The following is an 18,392-nucleotide window of genomic DNA, read 5'->3' as shown; positions in this document are numbered from 1 at the left end:
ATCTGGAACAGTTCTGCCTTGTGTAGCCTTGTAAAACTGTACAGTAAAGTTGCAGCCAATTTACTATGAACAACTTTGAACTCTCCATCAGAAAGGAAAAAATTCCAAACAATATTTCCATGGTTATGTCGTCCATAGCATTTTATAGCAGAGGAAAAATTAATATCTACATCATATGTTAACTTTAAAAAATTCTATAAAACACTAAATATATAATAAAAAATATGCATATAAGGACATATGTAAACTGCTTTGGTAACATCATATTACAGATGTTTTCAGTGCATTGCAGAGTTTCCAAGGAAACTTCAGACAAAGCTATATTTGCTTTGAGGAAGTACTGTATAATGCCATTCCTAAAGAAGCATAAACATTTTTCCAGTAGTAAGATGTACTCAAACCACAATATTACTTAGTACTGGGTGTCTTCAAAACAACTAGCTAAATGTTGCTTATATTATAAACGAGAAGTCCTTTATGTAATTTTTGTCATAAACTGGACCGAGCTGTGAGCGATATCATTATCGTGCTGATGGCTGACAGTGTGCAGGCATTGGAGGTGGATGAGCCGGATCCTCTCGCGTATGCATCTGAGCAAAGGAGAGAGGGGGAGAAAATGAGCCAGCATTGACAAGAGCAGCCCTCATTAACCCCAACCCCAAGAGCTTAATTCTGGCTCCTCCAAGGAAGCGTGGTGGTGGCTGGAAGGTCAGATCCCACATAACCTCCTGTTCACTGCACTTCACCTCTCTAACTGATTTTGTCATTGAACTCAAATTGCTGCTGCTGTTGTGTTGAGGCTACTCTCACAATCATATTACTTTGGGGCCTGTTTACTTATTATTTTATTTTTCTTACAATTGGACTATATTCAAGCTGTTCCTTATGGCACCAGCCTGGCGCGATCCACATCCCGGAGGAGCTGTGTACCTGTGCCCACTGTGCTGAGCCAAATAGGAACTGGCATGTGTTCCTCCTCTCCTCCACTCTCCTGCGTCTGCTGATTAAATTCCTCTGTATGGTTTATATAGCCACAGTGTACAACCACGGTGGAGAGAATTCTGATCTCGCCCAGGGTTTTTTACATTGCTGTAATTTTAATGCCATATTCCTGCATTGCAGAGGCTCCTGATTTAATGCAGCTTATAAACTGTGGCATTATTAATGGAAGATGGGACATGGAGATTTTGCAAAAGCAATGTTGTGTAATAAAATACTCTCTTTCCTGTTTGTTCTTCTACACAACCTCATTTCCCTAAATACATATTTATGTATCCAGCACACAATGGAATATAATACAGTAGCCTTATAAATTTAAAACCTCTGAACACTGCATTTGATATTTTGTTACAGTGAATTGCAGTGAAACAATATATTCTACACAGATATGAGTAGGGAAGTAAGAGAGTGAAAAGTGTCTAGAAATCTTAAATACAAATATAACTACTTCTGATGGTGTTTCTTACAGTTTAATCTTGACTCAGGAAGAAATCAGAAACATGGGCCAGAGTGACTATTGGTCCCAGGTAAGCCTGGGTTTCAGCTCCCTGCCTGGAAGCTTCAAGACTCTGGTTCATCCTGCTTGTAAGTGAGAACAGTGACGAGGTGAAACAGGTCTGCCCCAACAGCGGGAACAGAGGGGCTGGGGATGCTGAAGCACGTGCAAGACCCTGGTTCCTCCCATCCTTACTTGATATCTTTGGAATTCGGATTTGTTCACTGCTGCTGCCGTCTCCCCCATCGCTGAACGGCTTTATCTCTATGATGTAGTCCTCGTCAAACGGCAGCGAGAGCTCCACAGAGGTTTTATTCGTTTCTATTACAGATGTGCTGCTCTGCCTGTTCCACCTGTACAAAACCTGCAGTGAAGAGGAGAGAGAAAAGGGGGCAGAAATGGCAGAGATGCCCATTGCCCCAAGGTCATCCAGATCTGCTGCTTCTCTTTCCTGCCTCTGATGCTTAGACACATGGTCTGGTCTCAGAGGGGATACAGGGTTTTTGCTGGGGACCCAGTATAGTGGTGACAGTGCCTTGGGTGGGAAGGTGTCACTGGGAGGAGGGTGATGCTGATGTGCAGTACCGAACAGCACAGGTACTTGGGGGAGCACCTCGGTGAAATCTTCAGCTTCAAGCTAAAACAAATCCCAAGGCTTATTTATAGAGGTCAGAAACTTCTTACTATGTTTCTTCAGGAAACTGAGTTGGGGTATTTGATGCAGTGCCACAAATGGCTTCCTAGAATGTTTTTTTTTGAATGGCCTTCGAAAATCTGACAGTTTTAATAATTTAGATCATAAATTGTGACAAAATCCAGGAAAAAGATGAAAAATGGGCAGTGTTTTGCTATGACTCAGGAAAGAAATCAATCTGGCTGTGCTAACCCAACAGTAAATTAAAAGAGGACTTCTTAGAAACCCACTAGACAGGGTTTGCTTCTTCAGGCTGATGAGTCTCTCCCATCCTCTTTCAATGGACAACTTCATTTGCATTTCAAACCTGAAATACGTAGTGAAAAGTTGGTCCAAACTGGTGAGATTCATCTGAGGTTTTAACTAAAAACCCTGAGGAATTACTTCTTTTTGAGAATCTGATACAGTGCACCAGAGATACTTAAAAGCTAGTGCAGAAATTCAGGAGAGCTGGTACAGGCTGGTAAAGCCAATGCCGCTGGCATTCCAGATTGTGAACAAAATACAAAGCATGACCAGGCTCTTCATCGTTTCAAGCTCTGGTGGGAAATGCTTGCACAACTCAACCCTCAAGACAACGTCTGGCAATTGCACACTGATGTCTTCTTTAGGCCAAATTAAACCCTTGTGGAAGGTGATAGAGCTGAATGTTTCCCAAGATTTCTCTCTGGTTAAATTATATCCTATTAAAACTGCTTCTAATGAGGATGCTCTTTCTTTTCTCCTTTTGGCTTTGCTTTCTGAAGAAAATGGGAGCTATTAAAAAAGCATTTTATTTGTCTGCAATTAAGGAGTCAACTACAGCCTTTGAAAGGTTTCCACCAAAGGCAGGAAAGCAGTCCTGCAGGTGGGAGCTTCAGAGGGAAGGAGCAGGTTGAGGTCTGTGGGCTGAGAACATACTCACTCTACACAGGTATGACCTCTGCTTCTGGAAAACCATGCAAGTACCATGAAAAACGCCTTGTCTGGTCTCACTATAAACACCTACTCGACACTGGATTCACGGAAATGTTCCCTGTACCCCAATACCAGAATCCAGTGACAGCTTACACTTACAGTGAGGATTCGCTGCAAGGTGATGAGTGATGTGGTGCAGGGCAGTGTTGTCCAGCTGCCTGTGCTGACAAAATACTCACTTTGTAGCCTCTCACTTCTGACTCGTTGTCCAGCGCTTTCACTTGGTCCCAGTTCAGTATGATCTTGGAGTCAGATGAATTCCATATGATGTTTCCAGGTGGCTGACTTGGTGCTATATAAAAATATAGATAGCACTGTATTACTAAGGAGCACCGTTTTCCAGTTGGGTCCCTCCCATTAAGGCTTCCACCACCATTGCTGAGCATCCCCAGAGTCCTGTCACTCTGGAAAGCTGATGAGCTGTTTCACTGCTCTGTGTCCTCAAGGTCATGGAGGTGTGACACAACACAGTGCTCTAAATGAAAAAGGATTCAGTCAGTTGCTCAACATGCCTGAGACCAGAAGAAAAAAGCCCTCTTGAACGGTGAGATAAATATTTAATTTTCCTGCACAGCTGTGATTCAGTTTTGCATGCTCTGCTTACTTAACACAGGGAAGAGCCTCGCAAAAAATAAAAGAAGGCTGCACAAAACCCCAGCAAAGAAAAGTCTGACAGCTCCTTCAGACTCAACAAAGCCTGAAAATGAGAGAGGGAAGCACTGGCAGAAACCCTCCCAGGCAAGAGCCTCCCATCCTTGCAGACACTCACGTGGCTTTTTGGTTGTGACATTGACTGTGGCACTGGAGGGGCCGGTCCCAGCTGTGTTGTATGCCCTGACTGCCAAGTGATACAGCGCATTGCCTCTCAGGTTGCTGACTTTTGTAGACGTTTGATTGCCAACCGTCCGAATCCTTTTTGCGTTCTCTTCCTTTTCATCGTGTCTCCAACATCTGACCTGAGAAGCGGAGCAGTTACATGTGTCTACCTCCAGCTATGGGCTGACAGAACCTGGTCGTTTCCAGCATTAACTCCGGTAACACTGCCCAAAGTGCAAGTGCCACAGGGACAGATCCTGCACCCTGCTACAATCCCTTCTTGGTCCTTGCTAGAAACATCAGCCTGGCTGCAGTGCTCCCTCCCTAGGACATCAGACGCTGCCTGGCCATGGAAGCACTTTCAAGCAGGTTTCTCTCAGTAAGCTCTGCTCTCAATTTTCAGCCAGATCACACACAGAAAGATGTACAATTATTTACCATGTGAGAGAAATCTCCACATATTCAAGAAAGAAAAGGAAGCAAATACCCCACAGGAACCCACATGCCCTATGGCTGGCATGAGCAGCACTGCAATGGCTGCCCGTGATGCATCTGTTTCCCCTTAAGGCTTAGTACTGAAAGGATGCTGTGTTGTGTTTCCATACCTCATATCCCTGTATTCTTCCTTTGTGCTGGTTCTCCCAAGGGGGAGCCCAAGAAACTTCAACATCTGAGGCAGAAAGACTTCTGGCCAAGACAGTGGTTGGGGGTCTCGCTGGCTCTGCATAAGAAGAGTTAAAAATAAAATACAGAGTTTTCACTTTTATGTTCAATTAGTCTCAGACTTCAAGGGATTTATTTTCTTTATTGCATGAGAAAAGAAGCATGTGACTGAAACAAACTTCCACATTTCAAAACAATGGCCTGTCAGCCTGTGCCAGACAGCATCGCTCCTCTACCTAAAAAATAATAAGATGTCATTACTAAACTCAACCCAGGATACCATGTACTGTAATTAGGACAAGAGGGAACATTTTCTAATCAGTGGACATTAATTCATACTAAATCTCAGCGGAATTCTTTCCAGATTACATATTACTTTTCCATTAATATCAAAAGATTTCATTACGATTAATGTTATTTTAATGACTATGAAAAGAATTAATCACGGCTCACCATTTATTATAAATCAGAGCAAGGATTAGGTATCAAAGGATATGTCAAGGTGGATACAAAACCCTTTCAGACCCAGTCAACCCCCCCATGCCTACTGGCAGGGAGGAGGGAGAGGCGGTGGGGTGGGCTCCTGGCTCTACCTTCTTCTGCTGAATAGACGACGGTCACGGGGCTGAACGACCCTTCCCCCTTGTTGTTGTAGACCCCCACTTTAACTTCGTAGGGGGAGAAGGGCGGCAAGGTCTCGTTGCGGAAGACATATCTGGCAGCATCTGGGGAGGCCACGACTGTCTGCATCCAGCTGATAGTGCCGAAGGGGCGGAAGGCCACCACGTACCCGAAGCCGCCTCCGTTCTGCAGCTCCTCAGGCACTGTCTGTGGGCAGACAGACCATGGGAGACTGTCAGCAATGTCATGCACTTATGTCCCTGCCTGCATGCTGCCTATTGCCTCTGCATCCTTCTAAAGCTACTGTTCTAAACAGAGCATTAGAGATGGGAGGTGGCTGGAGTCCTACTTTGCATCTACCCTGAATTCATCCCATCCTGTCTGTGCCTTGTTGCTCTGAAAGCTCCCTCTAGTCAGGGGGGAAAGCGGCACCTCAAGAAGAACACTTCACCTAAGATTTAACTCACCTTTGTAGGTGCCCACCTTCCTGACTAGGTGGAGCCCCCAGTAACAATGTCAGTAATTCCGAGCACTGCAATGACTGAAGGTCTGAGGTTTGTTGGGGTGAACCAAGCACATGGTTCCTGCTTTCCCAATACATGTACAGCTGCTCTCACATCTTTGGAATCACACACAAAGCCCTGAAAAACATATCTTCACAATGTCCCAGACAGCATGGGGCTGGTGACCCCTCACTGGCCTGTTGCCACACAGTGACCCAGACCAGGCCAACCAACTATCCACATCCTGTGTGACATGACCTGTTAATAGACCGTGATGGCAGGGAGTGACTTGTAACAAACATGATGGAGAAAGGCAGGTAAGTGCTAGGTAACAGCTAGAAGAAACAACCCGTCACCTCCTTGTCACTTCTGGACACACTGACACTTCCTACGTCCAGATTTGCAGCTCCCTAAAAGCTGCGTCAAAACCCAAATCTTAATATATTAAACTAATCTGTAATTGTGGGCCCCTCTCCCACAGATGCCCATGGTGCTTAAGCACATACAGGGGTTACTTTTGGGTGGCTTCTTATTACTCTGTATTGAAAGGCCTGAAAAATACACCAGAACATGAAGAAAAGGCCTCTGGACCTTTAAAAGACTAAACTGGCTGTTCTATCAAAATACAAATTATATTTTGTGCAAATTACATCTCAAATCAATGGCTGATGTTCTTGCCATGTGTGTTTTTGAAACATATTGCAGTATCTTTAGGAGACACAGCATAGCTAATTAGTCCAACAGAGGAGGAAATTTAGCACATTGAGCTGTGTGGTAAGGACAAAATCCCATTTATAGTTTTTTAATAACCTTAAAAATATCTCTGGCGATTCATTCTGCCAGCTTGGTCAGAAATAGTGCTAAGTGGAAGTGTTAGCATGTCTAGTGAAGTTCATTATTAGGAAAAATATGCCAGCTGCATCCCATCGTAACATGAAAATATGAGCAGACAAATGACTAAAGTTCTAACCCTGGCTGCCTTAAGGAATATTAAACATTTTTCATCTCTGTATCTCCTCTTGCTGGCTTTCATTAGCAGCAGTGAAAGCCAGCATTCAATACACTGTGCTCTTAACTATTTGCTGCCTTATATCCCAGCGCAGGGATGAAGCCGGGGAGCCAGCCACAACAATTCTCAACCGGGTCAGGAGGTGCCACGCCTGGCCTCACAAACTCTGTTTTATCCCTCAGGTGGTTTCTGCCCTTCTGTGTTTTGCCATATGAGTACAGATGTGCTTAGAGTTGGGGAGCTGAGCTCATGTTAAAGCAACGATGTGTTCCCTGTGGTCCCCTGCACAGCACTTCTCTGCTGGCTTCCCTGCACAGGAGCCTGGGGAAAGGAAGTGGTTTAGCTCAATTTTAATAGCTCTGCTATTTTTATCACACGGTCTGGGCTTTTTTACTGCAAGCTATTTGAAATCTACAGAAGCTTCACTGGTGCAGGGTGAAAAGGTGCATGTAGGTTAGGACCATATTAATGTCTGTCTTGGTTTGGACTCCACTTACCTCCCAAGTAATGACCAGCTCAGACTTGCTCCCTCCACCGCCACTGACATTAGCTGGGGTCACTTCAGGAACTGCAAAAAAGATGCAGAAGATGGATGTGGCAACTTTGAAACCAGAAAAGCGCATTGAAATGGAACAGACCTATGCAGCAACAGGACTTTGCTGGCCTGCCCCTGCTGGGTAACAGAAATACTATTAGGAAATGGCTAATTTGCCATGGCAAACAGCACATTAAAAGTATGTCAATAATAGTATATTAAAAATGTGCCAAATTAACTTGTGTATTCAGTCACTAATTGTTTAGTTTAAACATTTATCTTCCATGAAAAAGGGCTTTTGTTTATTTCCCTATTTCATATTCTGTTCTGCTACAGGCTAAAGAAGAACAAAGAAGCCACTTACCAGGAGTTTCTCATAACCTAGACACATATCCCTGCAACCACATGCTGAGTCCATGCCTTGCCTTGATCTCTTTCTCCCAGATCAGAAGACAGGGACAGCATAAAGGAGCATTAAAACTCTCGCAGTTATGCTGTGCCTGCAGCAGCCTGCAGACACTGTGTGGTTCTAAGAGGTATTGGTGTCCTGAGACAGACCTTCAGTAAATTCCTGAAATAATCCAACCCATAGGGCAGCGCATGATGGTTGCTCCAACACTGATGACCCACAGTGTGATGTCCAAGTTACTCCAAGAACCAGAGAAGCCCCCAGCATCGCTGGACTGCTGACTCTCCAGTTGTGAAGCTCAAACTCCTACTCACTGTGTTGTAGTCTGTGTTCCAGAGCTTCTTAGCTATTAAGGTTGAAAAGGACCTTAAGATCATCTAGTTCCGCTCCCCTTCCATGGGCAGGGACACATCCCACTAGACCACATTGCTCAAGGCTCTGTCCAACCTGGTCTTGAACACTGCCAGGGATGGAGCGTTCACCTCTTCTTTGGGCAACCCGTTGCAGTGCCTCACCACCCTCACAGTAAAGAACTTCTTCCTTATATCTAACCTGAACTTCCCCTGTTTAACTGTAAACCCGTTACTCCTTGTTCTATTGCTGTAGTCCCTGACGAAGACTCCCTGTTGCCTTCCGTCACATCGATCATGGGAAACCAGAGGGACTGCTCTCAGAGTTCATGTCTCTCATCAGTTGACACTGGGCAGCATTTTCCAAAAAAATTGCCCAAATACCTTTTTTGAAAATCACTGCTTTCTGCAGGAAAAGGACATGAAGTCTTCCTATACTCCAGGAGTCATGAAATGAGCAAAAGAGCCCATCAGGAGCTCCACAACTTCCCTTTCCTGGTCTGTGCACACAAATAACATGCCATGAGGGAGGACTAAAATGGGCACAGAAAGCACTCCTCAGCTTCTTCCAGTGCAACACATCCATTAGCACTGATGTGCATTTATTTGACAAGATTTAACTCAGTTGCCCACCACTACTTACGAGCTTCTTCAGTTCTTCTCTTCTCTGAAGGTCTGCTGGGCTCTCCAATCCCAATCAGGTTGGCAGCTACTACTCGAAATTCATACTCAACCCAAGGGTTCAGGCCCACCACTGTCGCTGTGAATGTCCTGCCATCGATGATCTCTGGAACTGGGAGACAAACATGGGTCAGGAATACAATGAAACCCACTAAAAGTATTAAAGATGCTGTGGAAAGGTCATGCATATCCAATACCCTTAAAAGTGAGGGATTAATGTAAATACAAAGTGAATAAGGATTGATAACATTTTATCTTTTTGTTTCTAAAATTTTTTTTAACTGCAAAGAAGCAGCAGCATTAAAACATGTGCTTTTAGCACAGAAATTCCTGCTATTAAAGAGTTTCTCCTAAATTGCCACTTTCCGAAAACAAGATGTCAAGACAACAGGTTTAAAGGGGTTTTATTTTTCTCTTTTTAAAACACACTGTTCCGTCTAGTTAATGGCCACTGGAACAAAATTAACCTCTGACGGAATGAGCAATTACATCATGAGATTTTTCCCTCTATCAGGAAAATAATTCTACTTAAAGATAGGCCAGATGACACAGTCTGTCCCTGAGGAATGTCTTTATAGACTACAATTACTGTTGTATATCTCCAGAGCGGCAACAAAAGATAGGAATTCATTCTATTTTCCCTTAAACATTCATGAGAAAAGTGGATGAGTAATAGCACTAACTGGACCCTAAATCTTTGGGTTGCCAAACTGGAAACTAGTTAATAAGACCAGTGCCCGGCAGCCAGGTAAATTACTTTTCACTTCAGGGTGCAGAGCTGCTGCACTCAGCCCATGCGTGGGTCCCAAGGGATGTTGTCCATCGGTGGAGTTCTTCAGGGGCCAGGCAATGAACATACCTGTGCTCACTGCTTGCCATCCCACTGAGAAGGGGGTCCTTGCTTGCACAACATACATTGTAATAGGGCTGTGGTTGTCTGCTCCTGGCCTCCAGGACAGCTGAGCAGTGGTATCAGTGACTTCATCTATTGTCACAGCTTCTGGTGGACCTGGGGGACCTGTTGGAAGAATTACAGGAGATGGGTGCTCAAGGCTTCGCAGTGACTTGAGGAAGGAGCACTATGGTCTTCCTCCCTTACTCAGGACAGCAGTAACCGAGTCCCTGCAGGAGTTTAGCATGGCCCCAAATGTGGTTTAGCAGATGCCTAGATTTGAAGGCACAGGGGAAATACACAGACTCAGAGATTGCCGGTTTCACTGGCAGCCCCCAGGTGCTCTGCGTGTGCCAAGCCCCATGGTACACCTGAGCTACCACACAGAGCAAGGCACTCATTGCAGTGCTTGGGATCAGCTCTGCTGCCTCACATCTGCTGCTTTAGGACTGGCCAATATACAAGCATGATTTTTGGCTGCAGCCTGGATCCGCTCAGAGGCTGGAGAAGAGTAAAGGATGCCTGTTGGTAGCATCAAGTCTGAGTAGGGACCAGTATTTTCTGCTCTGCTGCTGGGTTCTTTCTTAACAGTGAAGCATGTGGGATGCACACAGGAGAAAGTACTCCTCTCCTTTATCATATAGCCATTGCTGTCAGCAGAGGTACCTGAGGTGAAGTCTCTCCGCAAAAGCACCATCTCAAGCAGCAAACTCTCCTCTTGCAACTCACTCTGTGGACTAAAATTATTCTCATATGATATTCAGATTGCTGGGTGTGTTTAAATACCTAAAATAACCCCAAAACCTTCCAGTATCCTGCCTTTAAAATGAAAGTTTCAGCAGGTTTAGCCAGATCTAATTTCTCAGAAATTAAAATGTTGAATTCTTTTGCTGGGGGGAGCAGCCACACCACACAGCCTCACAGAGCAGTCAGCTTCCTCGGTCCTGCACTGCAAGTTATACCAGAGAAATGAAATTTCATTGTATCCTTCACAAATTAATCCCACTGCTTTCAAAGGCTGAAACAACCTGTCTTCACTTCATGTCTTGGAATAGCCATGGTTATTCCCCACATTTCAGAATATACTTCTTTGCAGGGTACAGGCTACAATAGGGCAAGAGAGGGAAAAATTACCAGTTACTGATTTAGCGAATGTTTCAGGGCTGCTGACAGACATGTGCTTCTGCTCTGATGGTGTGATAAAATTCACCCTGAACAAGTGGGCTGATCTGTGCGTACCAGTGCCAGGGGTTACTTCTGTATATTCTAGTTTGATATTCCCTGACATAAATAATTAATTTTTATTCCAGCATCTAATCTCTTATTAATTTGACATAACTCCAATATTTAAAAAACTTCTAAAACTTATTCAGAAAGATCCATTTATGCACCAGCTATTCACCCCTTCTCCAGTCTCACAGCCTCGGAATACTTCCTAACTTTCATGCAGATGCTGAGATGATACAGCGCAACTCTCAGCACAGCCATGGGACCACTGGCCTAGATGGATATGTCCCCATTGATGTTTTCAGGGAGTGACAAAATCAGTATTTTTACCATCATAAAGGGTCATTTTCTTGTGAGAATGCAATGTTCCTCCTGCTTGTTTACAGAGGCAGCAGCAAGGAAATTACCCAACAGAGGTGCCTGGCAGCAGGCTGTTTTGAAATGGTTGTGCAAAATGACAGAAAATTAATCTGAAATCATGCTGCAGCAAAAACTGAGAGTCAGTGTAACAGGGAGCAACCTCCTGGGGAGGAAAGCCACGGCTTCACTGCCTCCAGGGAGCCAGTGCTTTGTGTAGCACATGGCTAAGAACGTCTGTGTTCATGCTCCTATGGGAAAACATGGTGGAAAGCATAATAGTACTATGAGGATAACAGAACACCCAGCTAGAGACAAGGGCACATTTCTCAATGGAAGTTCAGTTCTAATCTTGCACATTTTGCTCTGGCACAGCTGATAAAGAGAGAATTTCTTACTTCTTTTTCATACTCTCCTCCTTTCACTGAGCTGCCTGAGAACTTGTGTTACATGGAGAATGTGCAAACTATGATTTTGCTGGGGCCTATGATAACTGAGGGTAGCAGGTACCGAGCAGCACCAAAGTTTGCTTTCCTCAGAGTTAACGAGCAGAAAAATACATACCATATTTATTGTAAGGATATAGACTCAGGTTAACTAATTGCATCTCTGTTAAAGTCATACTTACAGATCACCTGTGTAGGGTAGTGAATAGATCTTAAAATATCACTGGTTACTAAATCACATTTATGCTAGGAAAGGAACAAAATTGCTTGGCAGAAATGCAGTGAATAAGCTGGATACTGTTTCTACTGTGCAGTTCATCAAATAAACGAGCTCGGTGCAAGTTTTGCATTCAGGACACGAACATGTACTAGCGTGTTTATCTGTGTTGTGTGTCTGTTCTATAAGTATGTATGAAAGCATCTTTATATGCACCGTTTGAAAACATATTGTGAACCCCAGTGTGTACTTAGAGCTTATTTCTGAGACTAATTACAAGGTGCTGGGATCCCAATGAATATCTTCAAGCCCAGGAATTGTCTTACCAGCAGTAGAAGGTAGGGAAAAAAAAAACAAAAAGAAATTTTACAACAACAACAGTAACAAAATTCAAATACCTCTTACAATCAGGTCTGCAGCAGCCGATAGCTTGTCCACACTTGTTTGCACCATGCAGACGTATTTTCCAGCATGCTTCAGCTGGATGCTTCTGATCATCAAATCACCAGCTGAATCCTGCTGATAAAGTAGGGAAAAGTGGTTACAATTACTTTTTAATGAGCGCTAAACATCATTATCACATGAAGGACACTGTGACTAATGGATTTACTTTACACTGGCTGATGAAAACATTAGTAATGCAAGCCGTGGCCTATTAAAATTATGTGTGTCTGCCTTGAAGGTAAGAGCGGGAGCGTTTCTAAAATTATGGCTCTGACAAGGGGCAGGGGAGCCTGGTTTGGGTCCGTTAAGCAGTTTCCCCATTAAAACAATGTGACAAAGCTTATGTAGGACAGGTTCGCTCTGATTCCTTTTTTATCTCTGGATATTCAATTTATAGCCTCTCTGGTATTCACATACGCAAGTTGTGTCTACATCTATTTCGTAAGAGAAAACCAGCCCAAATTATGAGACATCTGCAATAGTTTCATGGCTTTGTACTACAGCCAGCATTTTGATTGCCCGGCGTTTTTGTGCTAAAGATCACAAGAACAGCACTCTCTGAGGAAATCTTGTATCACCTAACGGCGGTAATTTGTTTTCCAAACGCCACGTGCATGTCTGATTAACGGCTGAATAGAACTAATTAGGTTTCTGTATGTATAGGAAGCTGAAAACTCTCTCTAAATTCTTCTCCAGACACAAAGCATTCAATACATTAGAAATCTCAGGGTACCCTTGTGATTGTGGCTTTCTAACTAAAGAATATTAATAAAGTTTGTAATTTTAGCTTTCAGGCCAATCAGGCGCAGCCGCCAGAAAAATCTGTTGCTGCTGATGTGCGCCATAGGCATCAGTCTTCAAGTGCATCTTTCAATGATTTTTGTAGGGATAACAGCAAGGCTTGTAGATTGTATTTCCTTTTCCTTTCAGCATCAAATTTCACTCCTGACAAATGTAAACATGGACTGCCAGGCTGCTTAGACCCAGCAGAGCATGTGTCTCTATAAAACATCCCTCAGAGCAACATGCAAAACCTCTTCCAGTTTTCTACCTCTAGCAGAGAAAATCAAGCAGGGAGGGACCATCACGGACACCCTTACCTTGCTGTGGGCTCTCCCGTCCTAAACCTCCCTGGAGAGACAGAAAATGGCAACTGATGCAAGCATATTTTCCCTTCTCTTAACGATGGAAAGTAATACCTACCTTCACTACCTTTTCTTCCCTATACCTGCCACTTGATCGTGGTCTTGAGCTACCGCAGTGGCCAGGGCTGTACTTAGTGGGCAGTCTAACCATCATTTCACACCTGACTCTTCTCCAAGCTATCAGATTCCCATGAACACAGAATCATAGAATCAACTAGGTTGGAAAAGACCTTTAAGATCATCAAGTCCAACCTTTAAACAAACAATTCTCTGCACATTGCACAAGTTTGCACTGTCAGTGGGTACTGATGGGCTTTCCCATAAACACACAAACAACCCAAAGATACCAATGTGACATTGCCAGGAAATGTGCATAGATAATACCAAAAAGAAATGGCATCTCTGATGACTGGTGATACACCTGGATAATGTGGGTTATTTTGTGTAGAGGAAAAATACTTGTTCTAAGCTTGGGGTCACAAGAGGAGGACAGAGATAAACATGCCAACAAACACTGCCTAAACAAATATATCCTCTGATTTTCCACTATTTTCTGTATAAATAAAAGGTTTCACAATTGCTATATTTTACATTTCTTTTACTGCTACAGCCAGAGAAAAGCAATTATGGAATACTTCCTTGAATTAAAAGGCATTTTGTTTTGCAATGAGAAAACATATTACAGGTCTTCTGACATACATTCCACTGCAACGTCAACACATTGTTCAAGTGAGCAGATTTAAGTCATGTCATTAAGAAATCATAACAATTCTACACTAACTATAATGAAGTAGTATACTGGTAATGTTCATCATCTCAGTCTATAAAACACAAGAGAACATCTACTATTAACTTAGGCAAGTTCATTGCTTGTATTAGTAGCTCTTTTCTATGTTCCTTACTTTTATTACTGTAAGGAGATTGCTTTAGTATTAATACTTACCCCTCCAACTCTTTCAAAATGATCCCCATCTTTTTCAAAGTCAATCAGGTGTCCATTAAATGACCAGGTAAACATGATATCTAGTGAGTGATCATGAGATACCTGACAAGGCAAGACAATGCTTTCTCCAACAGTGACATCCATGCTGAAAGGTGACACCATAACCCTGGTTGGATCTACAAAAAACAAAGGAAAAAAAAGGGGGAAAAAAGCATTAATCCTGTCCTCCTGAGACATGGAGGGACCTGCAGAGCTGAAGAAGATGCTAAGCGGTCTACCACAACTGCAGCACCACCACCAGAGTGTGAAAAATTTGCAGTGATCACTTAGGAAGATCCTTAATGCAATAAGCGGACAATCATATCTCTGACTTTATCTTCCAATACCTTTCTCTATTTATTGGACTGAATTACTATCAATGAATCCTCTTTTAGCCACCATCCTGATGAACAAGGAGAAAAGAAAAGGCTGGAAAAGACTGCAGCAGGTCTGAAAGGTTTGGTTAAAATGTTTTTAAAAGCTTGGAGATCAGAGATGATTTTATTTGAATCTTCTTACTTCGAGGATTGGTTTCACAGTCATACATTGCTCACCACGGTTATAAAAAAAACCCCTATTTTGTTGTTCCTAAGTTAGATACTGCCTTAAGAAAACTGTTTCAATGTAAAATCTCCAAAATTGGAATGAAGAAGGACATATTAAAAACATGAGTGATATCTGCTCAGATCCGGAAAGGGAAAGATAAGACTAATAATACTGTTTTATGTTATGATTATTGAAAACTCAGTGCTTGTTTAGAATACTGACTGCGTTCTCTGGAGGATGGTTTTATGTTGTAAATCCAGGTAGGTTTTTTTGTGTGAGGAGGGCCCACAAAAAGTATAAATATAAACAACAAGTGATACCAACCAAACCTTTCACACCATGGAAACCAAAACTCTGGACGCCAATAAACCAAATCCTGTAGTAATGTCAGACAGAGGGGTGTTGGGCTAATACTTGGCTCTGGGTGTAGTAGCTCCTCTGACCGACATACAGCCCCATCTGGGTCAGTCAGCAGGTCAGATTGACTCACTTTTTAGGACCTCTGTGGTCTTACATGGGATGTCACTGACCTGTTGAACAAGAGCTAAGCAAGGATTTTGGGGAAGTGAAGCAGAGGAAAGGTGAGAACGGGTGTTGTCCTAAACACAACATTACCAAAGGAAATCCCCCAAACCTGCAGGTATCTGTGATGTAGCGAGTTCTGTCTGTTAAATATGGGTAGCAGCACGTACTAGCTCCACCTTGGGCTTCAGGACTAATCTCTTACTCACAGCTAGAGTTCTATGGATCCTTTACCACTGGTTTAATTTTCTATTTTTCACTTTAGCCCTCCATTACAAGCAAAATGGTGGCACAGAAAGATGAGCTATGATGCATTATGCAGACTTGAGCTCCTCATCTGTGCCTGTGAATTCCTCCTGCCTCTAAAGTTAACATTTCTCTTTCATTTCTGTTGACAAAAATGCAGTAATTTTTTTCTACAGGGTCTCAGAGGAAATGAAAAGGAGAAAAAATACGGCTTAACAATGAGACCAAAAGTCTGAAAATCATATACAGATACATATTTTTGCTTATTCCAAAAGTCTATTCTGCACAGCTGTCATACTAAAATACTGCAAGTATTATTCATTCCCTCGTATATGAATCCAAAATCCTAACTACTTCTTCCAGAGACTACTGGCTGACTGCTTAATTCTCTGCTAAAATAATAAGGATACAGCAACAGAGATATACACTGGGCAGAACTACTCACCCAAATTCAGGGGGTGCGAAGCTGTTCCTTACCAAAAGTGTACAGGAGGCGCTGAACAAGATTTCATTGCTGTCTCTATAGGCTTCAGATCAAGTCTTCAGGGACTTGGACAAATTTAATTCATTTATATTTTGGTTTTGCTTCTAACAAAAAAGAGTATCTCTTAGCTGAACCACAGCAAGTGTTATGAGGCTTAACTAATTAACACAAGTAAAGCATCTGAAATTTCTCTGGTATAAGCACTGTAACTGCACATTACTAAATTAATGTTTAATTGTTGCCTAGATTTATGACACTGTTTTTGTATAACTGAGTTATCAGGATTTTACAGTCACTTAGGTCTGCTACTCCTGACACTCAGGAAGATCTGGAGCATCCCAAGCTCATGATGTGACAGAAATGCCCGCACCTGCAGTGGGGTTCAGGCATGGAATCACTTACTGAAATTCCTTTCAGCATCAGAAGTTCATCCTCTGTGCTGCTCAAAGCCTGTATGAAATATTTATGAAGGACTTGACTCTGAGATGAAATGGGTGCCTCCCACAAAGCCCTAAGCTCTCCCACAAGTCCCACAATGATCCGTGTAAGCTGTGGTCCTTAACAAGTGGCAGCGCCGAGATTTTGCTATAGCTGACCCTGACATCCACAGCATCCTCTGCAAGAAGTCCACACTGTAAATCTGAATCTCCCTGCTGCAATGCATACAGTTTATAAACGTATAAAGAGTGAAACCTGGGTGTGTGCTTAAGCTCTGGTTTCCAGAGCAGTTTAGCACAGCTCCTGTGGATGTCATAGGAACTGCTAGTGCCTGGTGATTGTGAAAATCAGGCACCCAGGTTTCAATCCAGTCATGTCAAGAAGCATTGCAACCTAATAACTGAACATACTGGGTTAAGGGAATGGCTGATACAGCAGGGTGACAAACGACGTGCAGGGAGAGGGCTCTGACCCAAGCCATTCTCAGCAGGAGTGCAAGCCCCAGCAAGGCACTTTACAAATCACCCCAAGGAGAATGCTTACCCATCTCTTCTCAAGGACTGGGAGAGCTGAAAACCAAAAACATCCCCTCCCCCCCTTTAATAACCCTAGCAGAGCAGCAAGTGGAAAATGTTATTCAGAAGCCAATTGAGGGCAGCCGAGTGCAGGCACACCTTGGTGATACACAGCCAAGTGGTAATCAAAATTATTAGATTTGCACTTTCAAAAGCTGTAACATCAGGCACTTTTTAAATTATGGTGAGTGCTTTAATGATACCAAAATGTTGGTCAGCATCCAAGTCAAAAATAAATAAATAAAATAGGATTTTTTTTTTTTCTGAGCTAGCTACTCATTTATTTATCATCCACTTGCAAGGCAAGAGAGGCAATGTAGGGAGACAAGAGTCTATGGGAGAGCTGATCTTAATGCTCTGTTACTGTCCTGTCCTCTCTAAGTACAGGTTATTTTCCTTAGATATCCTTCCTTCGTAAGGGCACTACTGCCAAGGGTAACTAATTAAAAGGAATAATTGTGATTTTGGTGATATTTTGAGATGATATTCACTTTCTGGTGCATTTTGAGATAGTTAAAAATAAGGCTGAAAGATTCAGTTGCAGATAAGAGGTTGTAATTACTATTAGTAGCATCACCCCCTTACAGCTGCCTGTAGGTTTCTGAGCCCTCCACAGAGGGAAGCGGTGCCTGGTGCTTCCTAGCTCTCCTGTGGAAAGAAGAAAACCAAGCAAAATTGTTCTGGGTCACTTCTGGGGAAGTTCAGCTGGCATCACTGGGAAGTTTTTAGGAGAGAAATAAGTGAATAGTGCATGGGAGTGGGAACACCCTCAGGGGATGAAAAGACCTCTGTCACCAGGAGGGAAAATAATCTGGTTTTCAGTCTCAAATAGGAAACAGGAAAAAACCACCACAACTACACTACTGTACGTGTACAATTACATGTGCAACTACATGTACAACTACTGTTGTACATGCAAACATATTCAATAGGTGTCCTGTAGGTACAGCAAATGCAGATGTGAGGGGTTTGCATTGGCCTGGGCTTGGCTTTGCTACAGAGAAAGAAGAGACCTGTCCCGAAAAACACTGACAAGGCAGGAGCTCAGCAGGGCTTATGGCCAGTGTTGGCATGTAAACTCTGCAGACTGGTTAGTGCTTGTCTGTAGGTGTCACTGAAGGCTCAGGGAAGCAGGAAA

General features: G+C 43.1%; 1 protein-coding gene across 1 annotated transcript; it reads right to left on the bottom strand.

Annotated features, from left to right (window-relative positions):
* Positions 1 to 373: 373 nt before the first annotated feature.
* LOC104405512 (contactin-4) lies at positions 374 to 14,580 on the bottom strand (the record flags this gene model as incomplete). The annotated part of the gene is made up of 11 exons (XM_010014243.1): positions 374 to 590; positions 1,691 to 1,859; positions 3,326 to 3,438; positions 3,916 to 4,102; positions 4,568 to 4,683; positions 5,219 to 5,453; positions 7,256 to 7,326; positions 8,696 to 8,845; positions 9,593 to 9,751; positions 12,271 to 12,388; positions 14,405 to 14,580. Coding segments are annotated over 11 exons (1,595 nt in total), but the record flags the coding sequence as incomplete, so codon positions are not given.
* Positions 14,581 to 18,392: the final 3,812 nt, after the last annotated feature.

This window comes from Nestor notabilis, unplaced genomic scaffold (genome assembly GCF_000696875.1).
Source record: "Nestor notabilis isolate BGI_N333 unplaced genomic scaffold, ASM69687v1 scaffold9085, whole genome shotgun sequence".
Lineage (NCBI taxonomy): Eukaryota > Metazoa > Chordata > Aves > Psittaciformes > Psittacidae > Nestor > Nestor notabilis.
This window is presented reverse-complemented; position numbering and strand designations above follow the sequence as displayed.